Here is a 17955-nt window from a genome sequence, read left to right as displayed (position 1 = left end):
ACCCAGGTCTCCCACATTGCAGGTGGATTCTTTACTGTCTGAGTCACCAGGAAAACTCAAGACAAGCTTTATTGTCCTTTAAATCAAGAGTTCACTTTCCCAATTTTGAGGTTAAAATATTTATTTGACTGGCAATTTACCATATAACAGTCTGATTTAAAAAAAAATTAAAACTGCCGTGGCGGAGTTTTCCCTTTTCACTTTTTTAACATTTCTATGAGCAACTGAATGTTCCTATTTTATGCATTCAGTATAGATTGCCTTTTATTTTGAGACAGTCATAGATTCACTTGCAGTTGTAATGAAATACTACAGAGATCATATACCTTTTTCCCAGTTTCCCTCAATAATATCTTATAAAAGTATACTACAGTCACAGCCAGCATATTGACATTGAAATGTCCCACCAGTTTTGCTCAGATTTCTTCAGTTCTACTTGTATTTAATTGTATTTGTGTGTGTGTGTGTGTGTGTTTTAGTTCCCTATAATTCTTACAAGAATGAGTGAGTGAGTGAGTGAAAGTTGTTCAGTTGTGTCCAACTCTTTGCAACCCCATGAGGAGGTTTGTTTATCCACCACCATAGTCAAGATACAGGGTCATTCCATCAAGGATGCCTCATGTGGCCCGTTTATGACCATGCCCACCTCCTTCCCATTTGCATTTTTCAACCCTAGAAGCCACTAATCTGTTCTGCATTTCTATAATTTTGTCATTTCTAGATTATTATATACATATTTATGGGATCATTCAGTGTAAATCTTTGGAATTGTCTCTTTTATGCAGTATAAGAGCAATTCATCTAGCAATTCATCCAGGTCATTATGTGTATTCATAGCTGTTCAGTTTTATTTCTAAGTAGTATTCCATAGTATGGATGTGCCACAGATTGTTTAACCACTCACCAGATGAAGGACATCTAGACGCTTTCCCATTGTGGACTATTACAAATAAAGCTGCCATGAATCTGTAGGTTTTTGTGCCAGCATGAATTTCCAATTCTCTGGGATAAATGTCCAAGAGTACAGTAACTGGGTGTTATGGTAATTGTACATTTAGTCTTTTTTTTCATTATTTATTTTAATTGGAGGCTTATTACTTTACAATATTGTACATTTAGTTGTATAAGAAAGTCCAAACTACTTTTCAGAATAGCTGAACTGCTGTATGCTTCCATCAGCAAAGTATGAGTGATCCCACTTCTCTTTATCCATGCCAACATTTGATGTCATCCCCACTTTTAAGTGTATAGTGATATCTCATTATGGTTTTAACCTGTTATTTTCCTAAGCATTCTTTCTCCTTTTCTCATTATGAACTTGTTTGCCACCTGTATACACTTTGCCATGACACGTCTGTTTATATCTTTGGTCCATTTTCTAACTGAATTGTTTTTGGTTTTGTTTGTTGTTGATTGTTTTTTACTGTTGACTTTTTGGAGTTCTCCAAAGTCCCAGATATCCCAGATACTAGTCCTTTTTCGGACTGCCAACATTTGTAAATTTGCTTGCAAATATTTTCTCCTGTTCTATATGTTACATTTACATTTTCTAATATATATATATTTAAATTAATATACAATGTTTTCTACCTACCCTTATGCAGTTTGTATTTTTCTTTCTTCAGTTATTTTTCCTTTATCATCTAACATAAATACATATAGATCTATGATTTTTGTAGATGGCCTAATTCTGTTTAATAAAACTGTCTTCTAAAGCTTTTGCCTTTTGGGTTAAATTGCTATGAAAGGTGGGAGGTTGTAATGCATGCTGACAGTTTGTTAGAGACTAAGTGCTTCTATTCATAAAGAAATGAAAAAGTTTAACTTTCTTACTTTGCTATGCCAAAACCCACCAGCTGGAAAATGGAAAATGTAATTATATGTATTGGTTGATACCATGAACTTAATAGTTTATTTAAAATATTTTAGAATAATATCCTTATGATCATTTTATCAGATTTGAAAGTTCACCTAATGCTTACTATGGTGAACTAGCAACTATGATTGTATTTTATTTTATTTCAATTTGAATAAGTCTTCTTCATAGAATTGTAAGTAATGTCAGAATCTTCTGTTGTGTCCACAACTGCTCTCCAAATGAGTGTTTTATCATAAATGTTGTGTTTTATTATTTTCATTGAAAACAACCCAGTGGTTTCTGTGATTGAATGAATGTTTTAATTTTAGCTTTTCTTTCTGTGTTTTAAACTTTCTTTCAGCTTTTGTGTTTTGTGTTTTGTTTATATGGAAGATTATATTTTGCTTTTTTAAAAAATCTTTCATTTTTAGCAAGCATGGGAATATATTCTTGCTTACACTCTGGGAAAGAGAACACCCTAAATGTGGCTTAACATGATAAATCATCTTTCTTTCCCATTGACTCAGATATGTGCATTGTTGGAAACGTGTGTGCTTTAGTGGCATATATTTTTGAGTCTGACTAGCTGCCTGCCTGTAATCAGGACTATATCAACTGTTATCATTCTAAATGTTTCCTTTCTTTTTTTCAAACACATTTGCCTGATTGACCTTTTTTTTTTTTTTCTCTGTCTTTCTATGGGGCTGCTCCAGGAGCCATGGCTAATCATCTTATAAGCAATGCTCTGCTTCGTCCGCATGGTACTAACAATCCCTATAATACATTGCTGGGGGAACCGGCGGTCTGTAACAACCCTTCTGTCAGCATGTACAACGCACAAGGTGTGCTGGAGTTCATCTTAATTTTTTCAAGTGAAAGTCCCATTTTATGTAGCTTTTATGGCCACATTCTATTTTTCTTTCCTTCCTCCTGCCTTTTCTTTCTTTTGGAAGCAGACACACAGACTCTTTTCACCTTTCACCCTTCTTGGTGCTTTTATTTTCCATTTTCCTTAGGTTTTCCTTAGTAAGAAATGGATTTTTCCCTTCTGATAAACAAATGCTTGATTCACCAATATGTGTTTGTTCTCTGTAATGTTATAAAATGTTTTGTGGTTTGTCAGTACTTTGCTTGTTGTTGATTGATTTCCATACTAAATACCTATGTATTCATTTTGAGAAATGAGCTATTTGCCTAAGGTAAGTAAGATAAAGAAGACTTGATTCAGTAATCTTAATGCTATAAGATAAAGAAGGTGATCTTACTGTCTTCTATCATGAAGCATACTCTAGGCACAAATATCAGTACTAATGAAAGCACTTAGATCAACTTCATGGAAAACCCTGAAATAAGCTGTGGAGGAAAGAACAGAGAATTGAGAAGTAACAGATCAAGTTCTGCCCTATCTTAATATTGCCTGTATGCACCAACTCAGGAAGGTCGTGAAATGCTTTCTCTACTGTGGCTGTGTGTTAACAACAAGGGTTTTGGATATGGCTCCTCTGTATATCCTCCACCTTTAAATTGTATCTCAGATAAGCATAAGTCTCTTTAAAAGCACTTACAATCTAAGCCTTTGTATGTGACACTACTTTTTTTTAAGATAAAAATATATTGGGGGCACAAGAAATTTAAAATATTCATAAGTAAAGCGACCACAGGGAAAAAAAAATCACTCAAGTAAAAGTTTTGTAAAATAAAAATTTTAATCAGTGATCCACCTATTTAAAATTATATTTGAAAATAACTCACTGTAACAAAGAGACTTCAATAGCTCCTTCAAGCTGGACGTGATAGATTAGATATATTTTAACTTCCTAAGCAATCTTGAGTAAAATGTCTGTTCTCCTTTTTTGGGAATCCATGTGTGTGTCCTCAGTCAGAGGTAAAAACTTACTGGCATGAATGTGAAAACTTGGTGTGAATGTTTATTCCAAAAACAGCATGTTTGTTGCATCATGGTCTATGGGTATCTCTCTAAAATCATCTAAGTTTCCTAGGTGACACCTTGTTAGATACAAAAGACGATTTTAAATGATTTCAAAAATTTCAAAGCCAATAATTCATAAGTGACTTCAGGAATATAGTCAAGTTGTTTGTCAGTAGGAAAAATAATTAAGCAAACTATTAATTTTATCCTGTTTCTTGAGATTTACACCTGAGAATCATAGACCTAGAATTAAAAGAAGGGAGAACACATTGAATCCTCTTTGCTATACTGTGGACATTCTGTCAGCCTGTGCTTAAATATTTCCTCTAATGATGCCCTTCCTAGCTCAGGAACTTAAATATTCAATTGTTGAAATATTCCATTTGTTATAAATATTTTTCTTTCCACCAAGCCGAAATTTGCCTCTGGCCATGATGCTTAGCTTTGCCTTCTAGAACAAAGATGAGCAAAGCATTTTTCTGCTGTCTGTGGCATCCCTTAAATTCTTAAATGTAGTTAATCTGGAGTCTTTTAGTCACCTTTTTATTCTAGTAAAGCAGCCTTAGTGCTATCAATAGAAGAAAGTTTCTTCATGGTTATCCCCCTTTATATTGTTTACTGTTTGCCAATATCCTTATTTTGTTGTAGCACTCAGTTATGTGTATATTACACAATGCACCAAATGTGGCTTGGCAGAACAATTCTGCAGACTTTATGAAGGCTTGTCTGGGGCTTTTCTTTATTTTCATTAGTCTAAATGATAGATAACTGTGTCACTAAAAGCATTTTAAAGTTTGCTAACATTATTAACTTTTGAATGATATTAAATGAAGATTTACACCATATTTGCAAATTATATCTATTCTACATTATTCACCTTACATGAAGAATTGTTGGAAATTGGTTTAAAATAAGTAATAAATTTAGATCACATTTTGTTTAGCTTTTTTAACTATTCAGATATAATTTCTAGTGTCATACATAATGAAAAAGTAACAATCATTAATCTATGTTTTCCCTAATTCAGTATTTGCCTTCTTGTCTTACTTTATTATTGGCATTCTAAATTGGGAGACTTTTCTAAGGATGGAACACTATTATATAAACACTTTCCAAGTGAATTTTTAATAACAAAATTTAAAATAATACCATATAAATCCAAAGTTTTATTCCTTTCGAGCCTATTGCTGAATATTGCTATTAAGATTATCAATAAATGCACAAAGCTTACTTCTGAATGGATTTGTTGTTTATGCCAGTAAATTACATTCGGCTGACTTTTCTTAAAAACAAAAGTAAATAATTTTATTATTGGTTTTCAGAATCAGAAATGGGATTGTTCAACTACTTTATCTTTTAGTATTTTTTAAGATGTTAAGAAACTATGGTAGTGCTTAAAATGATGTTTTATCACTGACCAAAAATAAAACTTGGTGACTATCATATTGCTACTAATCTTATGCTTTCAGATGAATGCACTTATATTCTTACTGGCAAGGTGAAATCTTACATGAAATATAGGTGGCTCGGTATGTACTGGAGTGGTTTATGTTGAATTACAACTTGGTTCTGTTCTGTTGGTCCTTTAATTCTGTTATACCAATGCCATCCAAGCAAAGAAGCATTTGGATTTAAAATATCCATTTTTGTTTTTGATGCCTTTATTTAAAATATGCAAAGATATGTTATAGTGTTCCTGATGCATATAGTGTTAGGAACAAAAATGAATAATATACTTTTGTTAGATTGGATTCAGATTCTCTTTGTGGAAGTGTTTAAAACTTCATGCATAGTATTTCTGGACCATTATCTTCCTATCAATATTGGATAGTTCAGTTTTTCTTAGATAAATCTTATAGATTAACCTGTCAATAAAATGTAATATATTGAGAAGTCATGCTTTTACAAATTAATTTACATTTTAAGGTATTTTAATTCAATTCTAAAACTCTAAAGAAAGGCATATCTTTAGGATGGGATACGTGAAGAATACATTATAGTTGTCAAGAATACAAGGTTATAGTATAAAGTACATAATTAAATATTCTGTTATGGCTTTCGAAGTCTAAGGTGGGATGTGAAGAGAAGGAGGTAGAGGGGAGTACTGCATGAAGTCAATCAAGATTCCCCTTCTGATCCTAGCTCTGCCACTGTCGGCAGAGCGGTGTGAGATAAGGTTCAGTCTCTCTTGGCAGCAGCTTTCTCATCTTGCAAAGCAGGAGCTGAACGTCAGTAACCTCTCCTGTGCTCTCCCCTTCTAAAATGTTATCATTTACAGAAGGGGCCATAATGAGCCTACAAGCAATTTACATCTGTTGCTATACTAATTTGGCTTTTTATTTCAAATTCTTCTCTCAAAGAAATTTTCTCTGCATTTGGAAATATTGTTGGTCTTTTGCTGAGAAGCAAATCAACTTTTAAAGTACAAAAACAGTACCTCTAAAGCAGTGGTTAAATTGTAACAAGTCTGTATCTCTTGTAATTATCTAGCCCAGTGACTTCCTGGTTTTTATTTTGTGATGATTTAATCTTTTTTATAAAGAAAATCAGCAAGAGCAGTTTTTTGACTGGATTAAAATATGAGAATTTTTAAAAATAATGTTTTTATGGTTGCTTTTAAAGTGTTAACTTTTAAAATGCTTGATTGCATATGATTATGCAACAATCCAGAGGAAAACTTGATACTTATTGGTGGTATTTTTTCCCTCACATTTTCATGATACAGAAAAATGGTTGGATTTAACATTTTTCTTTCTCCATAGTAATACAACTTTTGAATATGAGCTCCAGAAATGACAGTATTGATCAGTATTATTTACAAATGATAAAAAGCATTTGTATAGGTACAGTGGGAAAAAAATAACCTTTGTACATGAGAAGATACATAAGTAAACAAACATAATTATAAAAACTTCAAAGTGTTTTTCTTTTCTCTCTGTACAAAATAAAGAATTTACTTATAATCTAACTGAAAAAAATTAAAGTGACATTCCTTAGAAGCAAGTATGTCCTAACACATACACACAAATATATATGTAATATTGAATTAAAGTTGTGGAAAAAGTCATGGCTTGCCCTCAGGATTTTACTCGCTTTGGTTGATGTGATAATTTTAACCTTAAAATAAATGTGTATTTGTTTGAAATTTACAAACTGACGAAACGCTTATTAAAGACTCATTTTATTAGCATGTGTTATGGGGGTTTCTTATTTTCTAACATTTCAGTATTTTTAATTATGATAAGCCATGTAACACAGACTCATGAATTTTGGGGCAGTGGAATGATTTCCTTTGACTCTTTTTTCTGCATATCATCAATTTGCTTTTTACTCATGTTTCTTCTACTGTCGCTGTAAGCTTACTTGTTGTTTTTCTTTCCTTTTCTCCATGCTGTCGTTTAGAGCCCTACAGAGAGACAAGTATGGGAGTAAAGCTAAACATTGCATATCAAATGTAATTTTTTTTAGTTCACTTTTATTGCATCACATATAGATGATGTAGTTATTAAAAACAGTTCATCTCACAATTTAAAAACTAAAGAACCTATAAATCAACTTATATAAATATATGTTAACAGAGATTAGACGCTTTTGTTGTCTGATTCTTTTATTGTGTCACGTAACATAGTTGTTAAGTCTCATGTAATGTTTGTGTGAGTTAAATTGTTTTTAAATTAAGCATTTATTTTTTGCTAAGTAATTCATAAACTTTTAATTTTCATTACTACATTCCATCACACAAATACATGTCACATACAATGTATCCACCTTTTTTTAGTATGGCTGTTTTCAACCCGTACCTAATGCATTGACAACAGAAATAATAAACACGTTTCAATGCATCAGTTGCTCAACCATAATCATCAAGCATACCATAGCAGCCTCTGCAGCAGCAATCACCCATCACATATGGCCCTTTAAAAACATTTACTTTTATTTTTTCTTAACATCGTGGATTTGTCTACAAGATATCTTACAACATGAAAATAAATCGCTTCACCCTATGTCTGTGATGGCTGCTTTTTTAATGTATTCAGTGCATTGTTATTTTTGAAAACTGTGTTACTTGAACACAGAGTATGTATCAGAAGTCCATACAAAAATTGATATATTTGGAACACTTTATTTAAACCAGTAATGAACCAGCTCACTTTTGGTAAACATAACTGCATCACAGATATAGAATGAATGCTATATTTTCACAAGTTAATGATGTATTGAGAAGTTTAATGGAATTCTTAAAAAAAGATTGTTCTATAAAGAAGTACCCTTATTTAGTAGTATTGGTTAAATGTTTGTGTTTTATTTTATTTTGTGGTTGCATTTGAAGTAATTTATGGAACTATTATTGATTCTTGGATTTTTGTTCATTCAAGAAAATGCAAAAACCTTGAAGAAGCATATGGTCAGATTTATATCACTGCAGCTGTTTCTTCCCAGAATAAGATGTTTAATCTCTTTTAAACCCAAAGCTTAATATGCACACAAAGTCATCACTCATTATGAAATGGAACCTGAAATACTGACACTATGTTTATAGGAATTAGATCCCCATGTTTTATACATTCTTTTGTAGAATTATCTAATGACCCTAACAATTACTAATGGATATATAATAGTAACCAAAGTGCTTATAACAGAAAAAAAATTGGAAAGTAAACCAAAATATTTCTGTTTTGAAAGTTCCCATTTGCAAATTATTTTGATGTGCCATTTATCAACCTAGGCATTATTTCATAACTATATCATTCTGACAAATTTAACAAAATCCTTTTGTGGTTTTTTGTATAAGGATATTCTCAGTTTTACAAAATTACTACCAAATTATTAGACAGTGCTTGAATCTTCTACTTTGATTAGTATATTCAAAGTACCACACCATGAATTATGCTAATTCTATACCTATTTCAATGTTAAGACAACACATAAAATTAAAAGGTAATGAATTATTGAATTGACTTTGGTGTGTATAAATTGAAAGCTATGAATGACTACAGAAAATTTTGTTTTTCCTAAGTTATAACCAAATATGTTTCAAATAGTGTCAGGCATGTTTGTATGGAACTTTATAAGGTTTTGTGCAAATTTATAGAGTTTTAAAATTCTTTTAGAGATTTACTGAAAATACTTATTTTCTGTTTATAAGATTTCTATCAATTGTCCAAGTATACATATATATATTTATATAGATATGTACATATATATTTAACAGTGCTTTTTTATTTCCAAACATTTTATACTTAGTTAAAATTGCTACCAATTTATACATACTTCATAGTCGGGTGTTTTTGCTTCTGTGTCTGTGTATGTGTTCTATGGCCAATCGGACATGCATGTCATAATGTTTTGTGATCTTTTTCAGAGGGGCTCCTGAACAATGCCAGGGATACAAGTGTCATGGATACTCTACCACTGAATGGTAACCATGGCAATAGTTACAGCATTGCCAGTGGCGAATACCTGAGCAACTGTGTGCAAATCATAGACCGTGGCTATAACCACAACGAGACTGCCCTAGAGAAAAAGATTCTGAAGGAACTCACTTCCAACTATATCCCATCTTACCTGAATAACCATGAGCGCTCCAGCGAACAGAACAGGAATCTGATGAACAAGCTGGTGAACAACCTGGGCAGTGGGAGTGAAGATGATGCCATTGTCCTGGATGATGCCACCTCCTTTAACCATGAGGAGAGTCTGGGCCTGGAATTGATTCATGAGGAATCGGATGCTCCTTTGCTGCCCCCAAGAGTCTACTCCACGGAGAACCATCAGCTCCACCATTACACCCGGAGGCGGATCCCCCAAGATCACAGTGAGAGCTTTTTCCCTTTGTTAACCAATGAGCACACGGAAGATCTGCAGTCACCCCACAGGGATTCTCTCTACACCAGCATGCCAGCGCTGGCTGGCGTGCCCCCTGCAGACAGCGTTACCACCAGCACCCAGACCGAACCCCCGCCGGCCAAATGTGGTGATGCCGAAGACGTTTACTACAAAAGCATGCCAAACCTCGGCTCCAGAAACCACGTCCATCAGCTGCACACCTACTACCAGCTAGGTCGCGGCAGCAGTGATGGGTTCATAGTTCCTCCAAACAAAGATGGGACCCCTCCAGAGGGAAGTTCAAAAGGACCAGCTCATTTGGTCACTAGCCTATAGAAGATGACAGAAATTGAAGCCAACAAGACTGCTAACATCTGATAGACTGTGCTGAGTTGATATACGCAGTGGTAATAATGTGTGTACTTTTAAATCTTTATGCTGTTCTTGAACGACAAACACAAACTCTCAGACTCCTTTTTTTTTTTTTTTTAAACTGGGATTTTTAGGTCAGCCCAGGGGAGAAAGATAACTGCTGAAATTCCCCTGTGCCCTCTGCTTTCTTGTCCTTCACCCCCCACCCCAAGATGGAGACTTCATTATGTTAATGAACGAGATTTGAAGAAAATGGCACTCATGGTGGCCTTGTTGAATTATGTTGTGTTTGTTCTAACATCTCTGATGCTCTGTTACTCTCATTACAAGGACCTGATTTTTTCAAAGGCCAGAACAGTAGTTTGAAGTTAGTAACAATGCTGCATCTAGACTGGAGTGCTGCACAAACATAAAAAGCAAAGCAAACTGTATCACATAGTGGTTTTTAGTCACTCACAACCTGAATTCGCCACAGTGGGAATAGCTGTGGCATACAAAATCAAACAACAAAATCAATAATGAAATGGAGGCGAATTCTAGAATTATATGCTAAATGCATATTTTATGATTTGCTGTATTAACTGATGATAAACTAATGGCAGAAAAAAACTGAACAATTTCTATGTAATGTACAGATACTAGCATTGCACATGTAGTCTGCTTTCTGTTCCTCCAGAATTTGAGTCCTGTTAATGTAGTGGAAAAAAAAAAGAATTTTTTTTTTTCTTTTGTGCTGGTCTTGCAAGTTTGTCTACCAATAAGAGCAAAGTTTCCTTCCTTTCTTCTTTCTTTTCTTTCTTCATTTCTTTTTTTTTTTCTTTTCTTTCTTTCGTTCCTTTTTTCTTTAAAATTTCACCTGGCAAAAAATAAATAAATAAATAAATAAATAAATAAATGAAGCTATCACTTTATAAGAATCATTTTCTAGTAATGCAAACAAATTATTTTTTACAAAAAAATAAAATAAATAAAATTAGACTTCCTTCCCTCACTATATATCTTTATTCAGTCAGAATATTTCCAAGAGCATTTTTGCAAGTTAGAGCAGGAAAAACTTTATGTTTACAGTGCACATCTGTTGTAATGCAAAGCATATTTGGCAAGCAGTTCATCACTAAGACAGTAGCTATGATTCTAGAAGTCAAGAGATGTCAGTAGAACTAGTGGGGCTTCTGCATGTGAAAAACGGTATCCCATAGGTGTGAAAGTGCTGAATACTCAGTCTGATCCCAAAGTGGGCACCTGCACTACCAATTTTTAAAGGAAATTCACTCACTTGTAGAAAGAATCAAAAGGTCAAGTTATTTTGAAGTGATTTAAAAAAGAAAACTCTTTTGTTTATTAACAGGAAAATTATTTATTTGACAGGATTTTAAGTAATGTAGGACTATAAGAGGTAAATTAGCACATACAATTTTTTTTTTAAATTTATGATCCATTTTGTATGGTCTCAAAGTTGGATGACCTCATTACTAATATTTGTTGTAAAAGTGAAACTTGTTTGCCAACCAATAAACAACTGATTGAGATTTAGAAGATATTGTATTGATGTATGTACTATATGATTAATTATTATTTTCATTTTTCTCACCTTTCTTTCATTCTGTTTTCAGTATATAAATTCTGCTAATCCTCTGTGGCCCAAATGAGCCATGCTAAAGAAATCAATGTGCCTAGATGAATAAACTAAGCACAAAATTAGTCACAAAATTAGTTTTTGCAGACAAAATATAAGAAAAAAATGAGATGGGCATTTTTATGTTGGCTGAAATAAGATGCATAACTTACTTTCAAGCAGGTTAATATATAGATTACTATGTGCTTATTTATAAGCCAGCTTCAGTTACACGGCTTATTATAAAATCAGCTTCAATCAGAGATTTAAAGTATTGAATTCGGAAAAGAAGGATCATATTTTTTCCTCCCTTGTAGTCTTCATTTTGATGTTGAATATTTAAATTCATTCCATTGGCTAAAAATGCAAGAATAATGGCAAAGACAATACCCATTTTATAAACAGAAGACATTTTTATGCTACTTTTTTTGTTGTTTTACTATGTATAGATAAAATGAGAGGGGAAAAGTCCTTTCAAAGAAACTTTCTAGATCTCCAGTTACTGAAGAAGAATCTTTACCAGCAGTGTGCAAGCATGGCGACCCTCCTAGGACAAAGTTAGAATGAATTTGCCAAATTATAATTTCTAATTATGTTATATGATTTCTTGGTGATTTTTTTTTTATTTTTCCAAAAAAATTTAAGCATCAGCCACCTATAAATTAATTTCTTGAATTAAGATTAGAAAGAATAGTTTAGAGAGTAGCCAGTAATCTATGGATACAGTTTTAATATACAACGAAAGAAAAAATTCTGTACTGGGCCAGAGTACATGATAACCTTAAATCAATATCACCTCAAAATATCTTATGCATCATTCCTTTTAGTCACTTGACATAAGTATTTTTTAAGTCTACACATTGTCTCTAAGTTACAGGAGAACCACAAGCTTTATGAGTAATTAGGTTTTCAATTACCACATATGGCAATATTAACTCCTGAAAGGTGGTTAGTCTATCTGGTAATAGAATACATTTGATAATTAAAGAATCCCTTTTAGACATGCTTAAGGTAACCTCAGAAACACAAATGTAGTCTGTGGATTTATGAGGACTTATGCTAGTTTTGCCAATCCAACAGTACTCTATATGAAAACAGCTCCATCAATAAGAAGCTAGTTTCACAGAATAATGGGGAAACTACCTCAATTCAGCTTGCTGATGATGCCAATTCTGATTTTCTGCTGTTGCTACCTCCCTGACCATTATTTTTTGTGTTTCGTTATATGGAAATTTGAAGCTGATAATCTCTCAGCTCTCCATAGTCTAAGTTGAAGATCACTTGAATACATAGTCTGATGTGGAAAGCCATTCAGTCCTTGTTGGTAACAACCAAGCGCTTATTAAAGATGAAAGGGTCAGATTTTTGAACTCGCATACATCATAATTGCTGTGCTTTCAGAGAGACTTTTAAGATCCCAAAGACTTTCACGAGGAGAGATTATTCCCCCAAATTGAATGTGACTATAGTGAAGACAAAATAGTGGATGAAAGAGTTAATTATATATACATTTCAATAGAAATTTGTGTATGTCTCTCTAGTCCTGTTTACACGAGCAAGGGTTGAATTCCTGAATTTGAATCTTCTTTCACATGCATCTTCATGTGTGGCAATTGATAATAACTTTAAAATTTTCTTAATCATATTTGGCTGACCCTTTATTTTCAGCACTCTGTGACATTCATCACACTCTTATTTGCATATTTCGGCGTATTTATCTGATTTTCCATCAAAAAGTAAATTTTCACCAAACATACTATACTCCATTGCACATTATTTGGAGAGCTGGAAGTAAAAGTTATGTCAGTGAAACAAGTTATTATTTCTAAGTAAGATAACATTTTTATAACATTTTATAATTTTGTTTCCTTTTTGAGGTCTGTTTCACATGATACTTTAATAGGACGTTAGCTTACAAACCTCATGTCTAGTTGATTTAGAAAATGTTGGATTGTTGCATAGCCCATGTTCTTAATTGATAATATTTATGGAGAAATATAAATTTTGTGAGGAGAAATAGGCAGGAATTCCAATTAAGTTTTTGAGCATCTTTTGTTTTCACTCTATTAAAATTAAAAATACTATAGTTAAATAATAAATTGTTATGCTAAAATAATCGTAATGGCAAAAAAAAAAACTGGCATGAAAAATTTTCTTGAGGTTAAAAATAGTCAATATAATGTAGTAATCAAATGCAGGTATAAACCCCTTCACCTCCTGTAATACTAATTTATAATGACTGAAATTAAAATGTAGTTATGATTTGTATTTTTAAAGTAACATTAGTCTAAAAATGTTGACATTATGAGGCAAGGTTTTTAAGATTTCATATTTAAATTTTCTAATATTAACTTAGTTGGTGTAACAAAAATATCCATAATAATGGAAAAAAGCGTATGTTATAAATGAATTAAGAACCCATAAACTTAAGTCAGGCAATGTCCTCAGCTTTTTCCCTCAAACCTGTTCAAATCCATTGACTAATTTGCCTGGTTTAAAAAATGACATTAAAAACTTCAAAGACTAACTTTTTGCTTAATTGTGGAGACCAAAAGGGAGAGGAAAATATTTTTTCTAGGTTGTCTAAAGATCAACTTCAAAATCATCACCTCCTATTAGTGACAGAATAATTGATAATTGATTTTTTTAGAAGTTGTCCATCAGTACTATACCAAAGTGCAACTGCTTATGGCATTTTTCAAAAAATACTGTAGAACTAGTATGTAGTCAGTTCGTATTTAGAGAGAGAAAAATTTAGAAAGAAAAATAAAAGAACCCAAATCCTAATTTGATATTGAGTAACTCTGAAAATACTGACAAGAATGTCCTTTCTTCTTTAACAAATATATATTTTAGATAAAATAGCAATATGTATGATCTCTCCAATGTACTATAATAATAGTATCAAGATATTAAGAATTAATTAGCTCATGTTTAGCAATTCCTAATTATAGCTCACCACATAAGTAATTATTATGCATTTCTAAGTAATACTTTAAATATGTCTTATGTTAGATTTCTACACATAAATTAGTAACATGGAAGCACAAAAGTGAAGCAGCAACATTGCAAAATAGCTTATGGAAGCATTTTTGTGCAAATGAATTCTACATGAGAATCATCTTTGAGCTTATAAAATAGATTAGATGGATCCCAATCATAAATTCAATTTTGTAATCAGTAGTAAAAAGGTCCCTATATAATCATCTGAAGAATATTGACAAATATCTAAATTTTCATTTCTAGACTAAAATAAGTTCAAGTGTTGATAGCTTCTTCTTTCCTGCTTAGGCCATAAGAAGAACTTTCCTATTTGCTAATTAACTTGATTACTTCCTCTTTGCTTTAGAAAGGAAATCAGTCTTCAACTCATCTGTACAGGTACTTCCATCTGCCATTTCTTTTATTTCCTGTTGACAGAGGAAATAGCTTGTTTACATTGTTGCAAACTTTGTGATTTTTGCAATGAAACAGGTAGTTGTTATGGTTTTGCATATTCTCATTTGAAATAAAGTTATTGCCATTCCCTATTTTTAAGAAGTTAAAAGCCAGTAATTCTTTAATATCTAGGATATTTAAGTTATTATTCAAATGTGTTAATTTGAATATTTCTGTCTCTTAATAGTACATCACACAAATCTTTCTAAACTCATATCCCCTTAGACTATTTCAAAGGTAAATACAATCTATGATCTTTAAGAAGTCATGTGAAAGGAGAACTTTGATTTATGTGAAGAAGTCAAGGAAGATTATATAAGGAAAAAAACCTCTGTTGAGATAATAAAGTGTTTTCAACCATAATATGAACAGAAGAGCAGAACCAAGTGGAGGTCATGGTGAGGTAACTAGAACTAAATTAGAGATACAGAGAAAAGTTATCCAGTAAAAAATATTAAAGTTACTTAGAGTGATAAAAATCTTAAACACTGTACCAAATGTTATTGATGTAGTGAAAAAAATCAAATTTAAGTTTACCATATTATAATTTTTGCCACAGGAAACACTAAACACTTTTAACCCTCTTTAGGTATTTCTTGTTTAGTCCTGTCTCAAGGAAACATGAATATTTTATAAACGTCCTCTTAAATAGAAATATTTTTGCCTCAATTCACATTCACGCTCTAGTCTGCTTACTCTATTATATGTCAACATAGTTAATGCTACTGGTAGCTTTGTACCTTTTAGAGCTTTATTATGAATCTTTCTAATAAACATTAAATTAACATTAAATTGGAATTATGTACATTGTGCAAAATAATTCATAACCAAGCAATAATCATTAATTCATTATATATATATGAATAAACTTTGAGACTGAATAATACAAATAATTACACTGTTGAAAATAGTACTCTCAAGTCCTTCTCTCTCTCCAGTTATTGTAGTCAATTCATAAAATTCTGCAGACAGTTGTACACATGACGTGTTATCAAACTACTCCATAATCCAAGTATGTCTGAAAGTTCCCAGTGCTTCTTTCATTCTAAAATACCAAAGGAAAGAGCTTGAAAGAAGAAGAAAGTAATACCTTCTAAGAATCTTATTTAGATAAATATTGTCATTCAGAATGAATAATTTTAAAAGGAAAATGTTCCATTTTGTGGTCTGAGGGAGAGGTTATTAAAGTTTACAGTTAGCCCAATGTTGGATAATTTTAAATTTTAAAGGAGTTAAGTTTGTCTCAGTGGCCCAAGAGTGCAGAATTTCACAATATATTGTCAAGGAAATAGGTTTAAAATCCGTACCTAAAGTGGCTTTTAAATGTTAAAAATTCCTCTGATTCTTCTGAAAGTGGAACAGGTAAAATAGTGCCAGATTCAAAACGAAATATATTGGTTGGCCTCAAAAAAATGGCAAAATTCATGAATAACAGCAACTCTTTGGTAGTAGGTAGAGGTCTTTGGGGATGGAACTCAGGATACAGTGACTAGAACAGTATCATCTTCTTATGCTGACCACTGCCTTGTCCTCTAGTGCATTTTTTAATGCCTTGAATTTCAACTTGTCACCATGTCTTATGTTTTGAATGACATCCTGAATCAAGAGATTAGGAAAAAAACATTTAAAATTGGTTTTCATGCCTCATTTGAAAATAGAGATTTCCTTTACCATCCTAAGTAATATAAGATAATATGTCTTGAAGCAGCTGTGGACAATCAGAATGTGTTCAGTTATAAACAAGTCTTATTTGTATATCCTAACACTGATCTTTGCCTATGAATTACAAAGTCAAGAATTGTAGAGAGGGTCAACTTGATTTCCCTTTATGACTTCTGTGAATATATTAGAAAATGGAAGGATAATTAGAAAAGTTTTTTTCATACTGTCTTCCCACTTGCCAAGCATTAAATCTAATTAAAAATGCATCTTTTTAAAAAGGATAGTTTATTTTAAAAACTAACAACTAATTAAGCCATTTCTCATTGACAAGAAAAATCACTTTTTTAGAAACTAGAATATAGCTATTGCAGGCTTTGGTCTCTTACATTCTCATATATTTACACATGGCATTAAAATTATCATATACACCTACCAGATTTCAATCTATTGGATTTTTTTCCCTTGTACGTTTCCAACTTTTTTTTCCCTTAAATCTTCTGTACAATCACATGTAAAACCATAAGCTACAAACCTCAATAAAAAATATCAGTAAACAATAAGAGATGTAGTCACTGTTATTATATGGTAATACCCAAACTTTGGTTTGGGAACAGTATTTCAACTGCAAGATAATTGAAACATGGACTCTTACTATCCCCACCCCTTCAATCTCCTCTGACAAGCTGAAAATAAACATGAAGCTATTTTGTTTAAGTTTTCAGAAAACTGCTGCCATCTGAAGTGTCTATGAGTTGATTTGTTATTTCCAGGAAAACAAAGTTAAATTCAGATCATAGTGTTTGCCCTTAAAGTTTGCAATGATGTGATATAATCAAATGCAATCCTGTATCTGCTGCCTGATCAATTTCTTTTTCCTCCTTTCGAACTGGCAAGTAGGAGAATCGGTCACCAGTGAAATTTTGGCCCAAAGGAGAATTAGGTGCTCTCTGCAAGCGAAGGTGTTAGTTGTTCAGTTGCGTCGGATTCTTTGCCACCCCATGGACTGTAGCCCACCATGAAATTCTCCAGACGAGAATACTGGGGTGGGTAACCATTCCCTTCTCCAGGGAATTCTCCCAACCCCGGAATTGAACCTGGGTCTTCTGTATTGCTTGCAGATTCTTTACCATCTGAGACATCACTATTCTTTTGAATAAAAGGCATGATAAATAGTAAATGTTGTGGATCGCCAAAGTAGACATTATATAATCATTCTGTACTGTCAGGGATTCTGATTATTTAGTTTACTAATTC

General features: G+C 32.5%; 1 protein-coding gene across 33 annotated transcripts in view; it reads left to right on the top strand.

Moving 5' to 3' along the window:
* ADGRL3 (adhesion G protein-coupled receptor L3) overlaps window positions 1–17261 on the top strand; it is a 912058-nt gene extending 894797 nt beyond the window's left edge. For 13 of the 33 annotated variants that reach the window (XM_070458356.1, XM_070458372.1, XM_070458357.1 and 10 more), the window contains 3 exons: window positions 2572–2700; window positions 7191–7208; window positions 9151–17261. In XM_070458356.1, coding sequence (XP_070314457.1) covers window positions 2572–2700; window positions 7191–7208; window positions 9151–9950 — 947 coding nt within the window. In that variant the 3' untranslated portion in view covers window positions 9951–17261. Of the gene's footprint in view, window positions 1–2571; window positions 2701–7190; window positions 7243–9150 lie in introns of all 33 variants that reach the window. The other 20 variants (XM_070458374.1, XM_070458369.1, XM_070458375.1 and 17 more) reach the window with 5 other exon arrangements.
* Window positions 17262–17955: the final 694 nt, after the last annotated feature.

This window comes from Odocoileus virginianus, chromosome 29 (assembly GCF_023699985.2).
Source record: "Odocoileus virginianus isolate 20LAN1187 ecotype Illinois chromosome 29, Ovbor_1.2, whole genome shotgun sequence".
Classification (NCBI taxonomy): Eukaryota; Metazoa; Chordata; class Mammalia; order Artiodactyla; family Cervidae; genus Odocoileus; species Odocoileus virginianus.
Note: the sequence above shows the minus strand (reverse complement) of the source record. Positions and strands in the feature narration are given on the sequence as shown.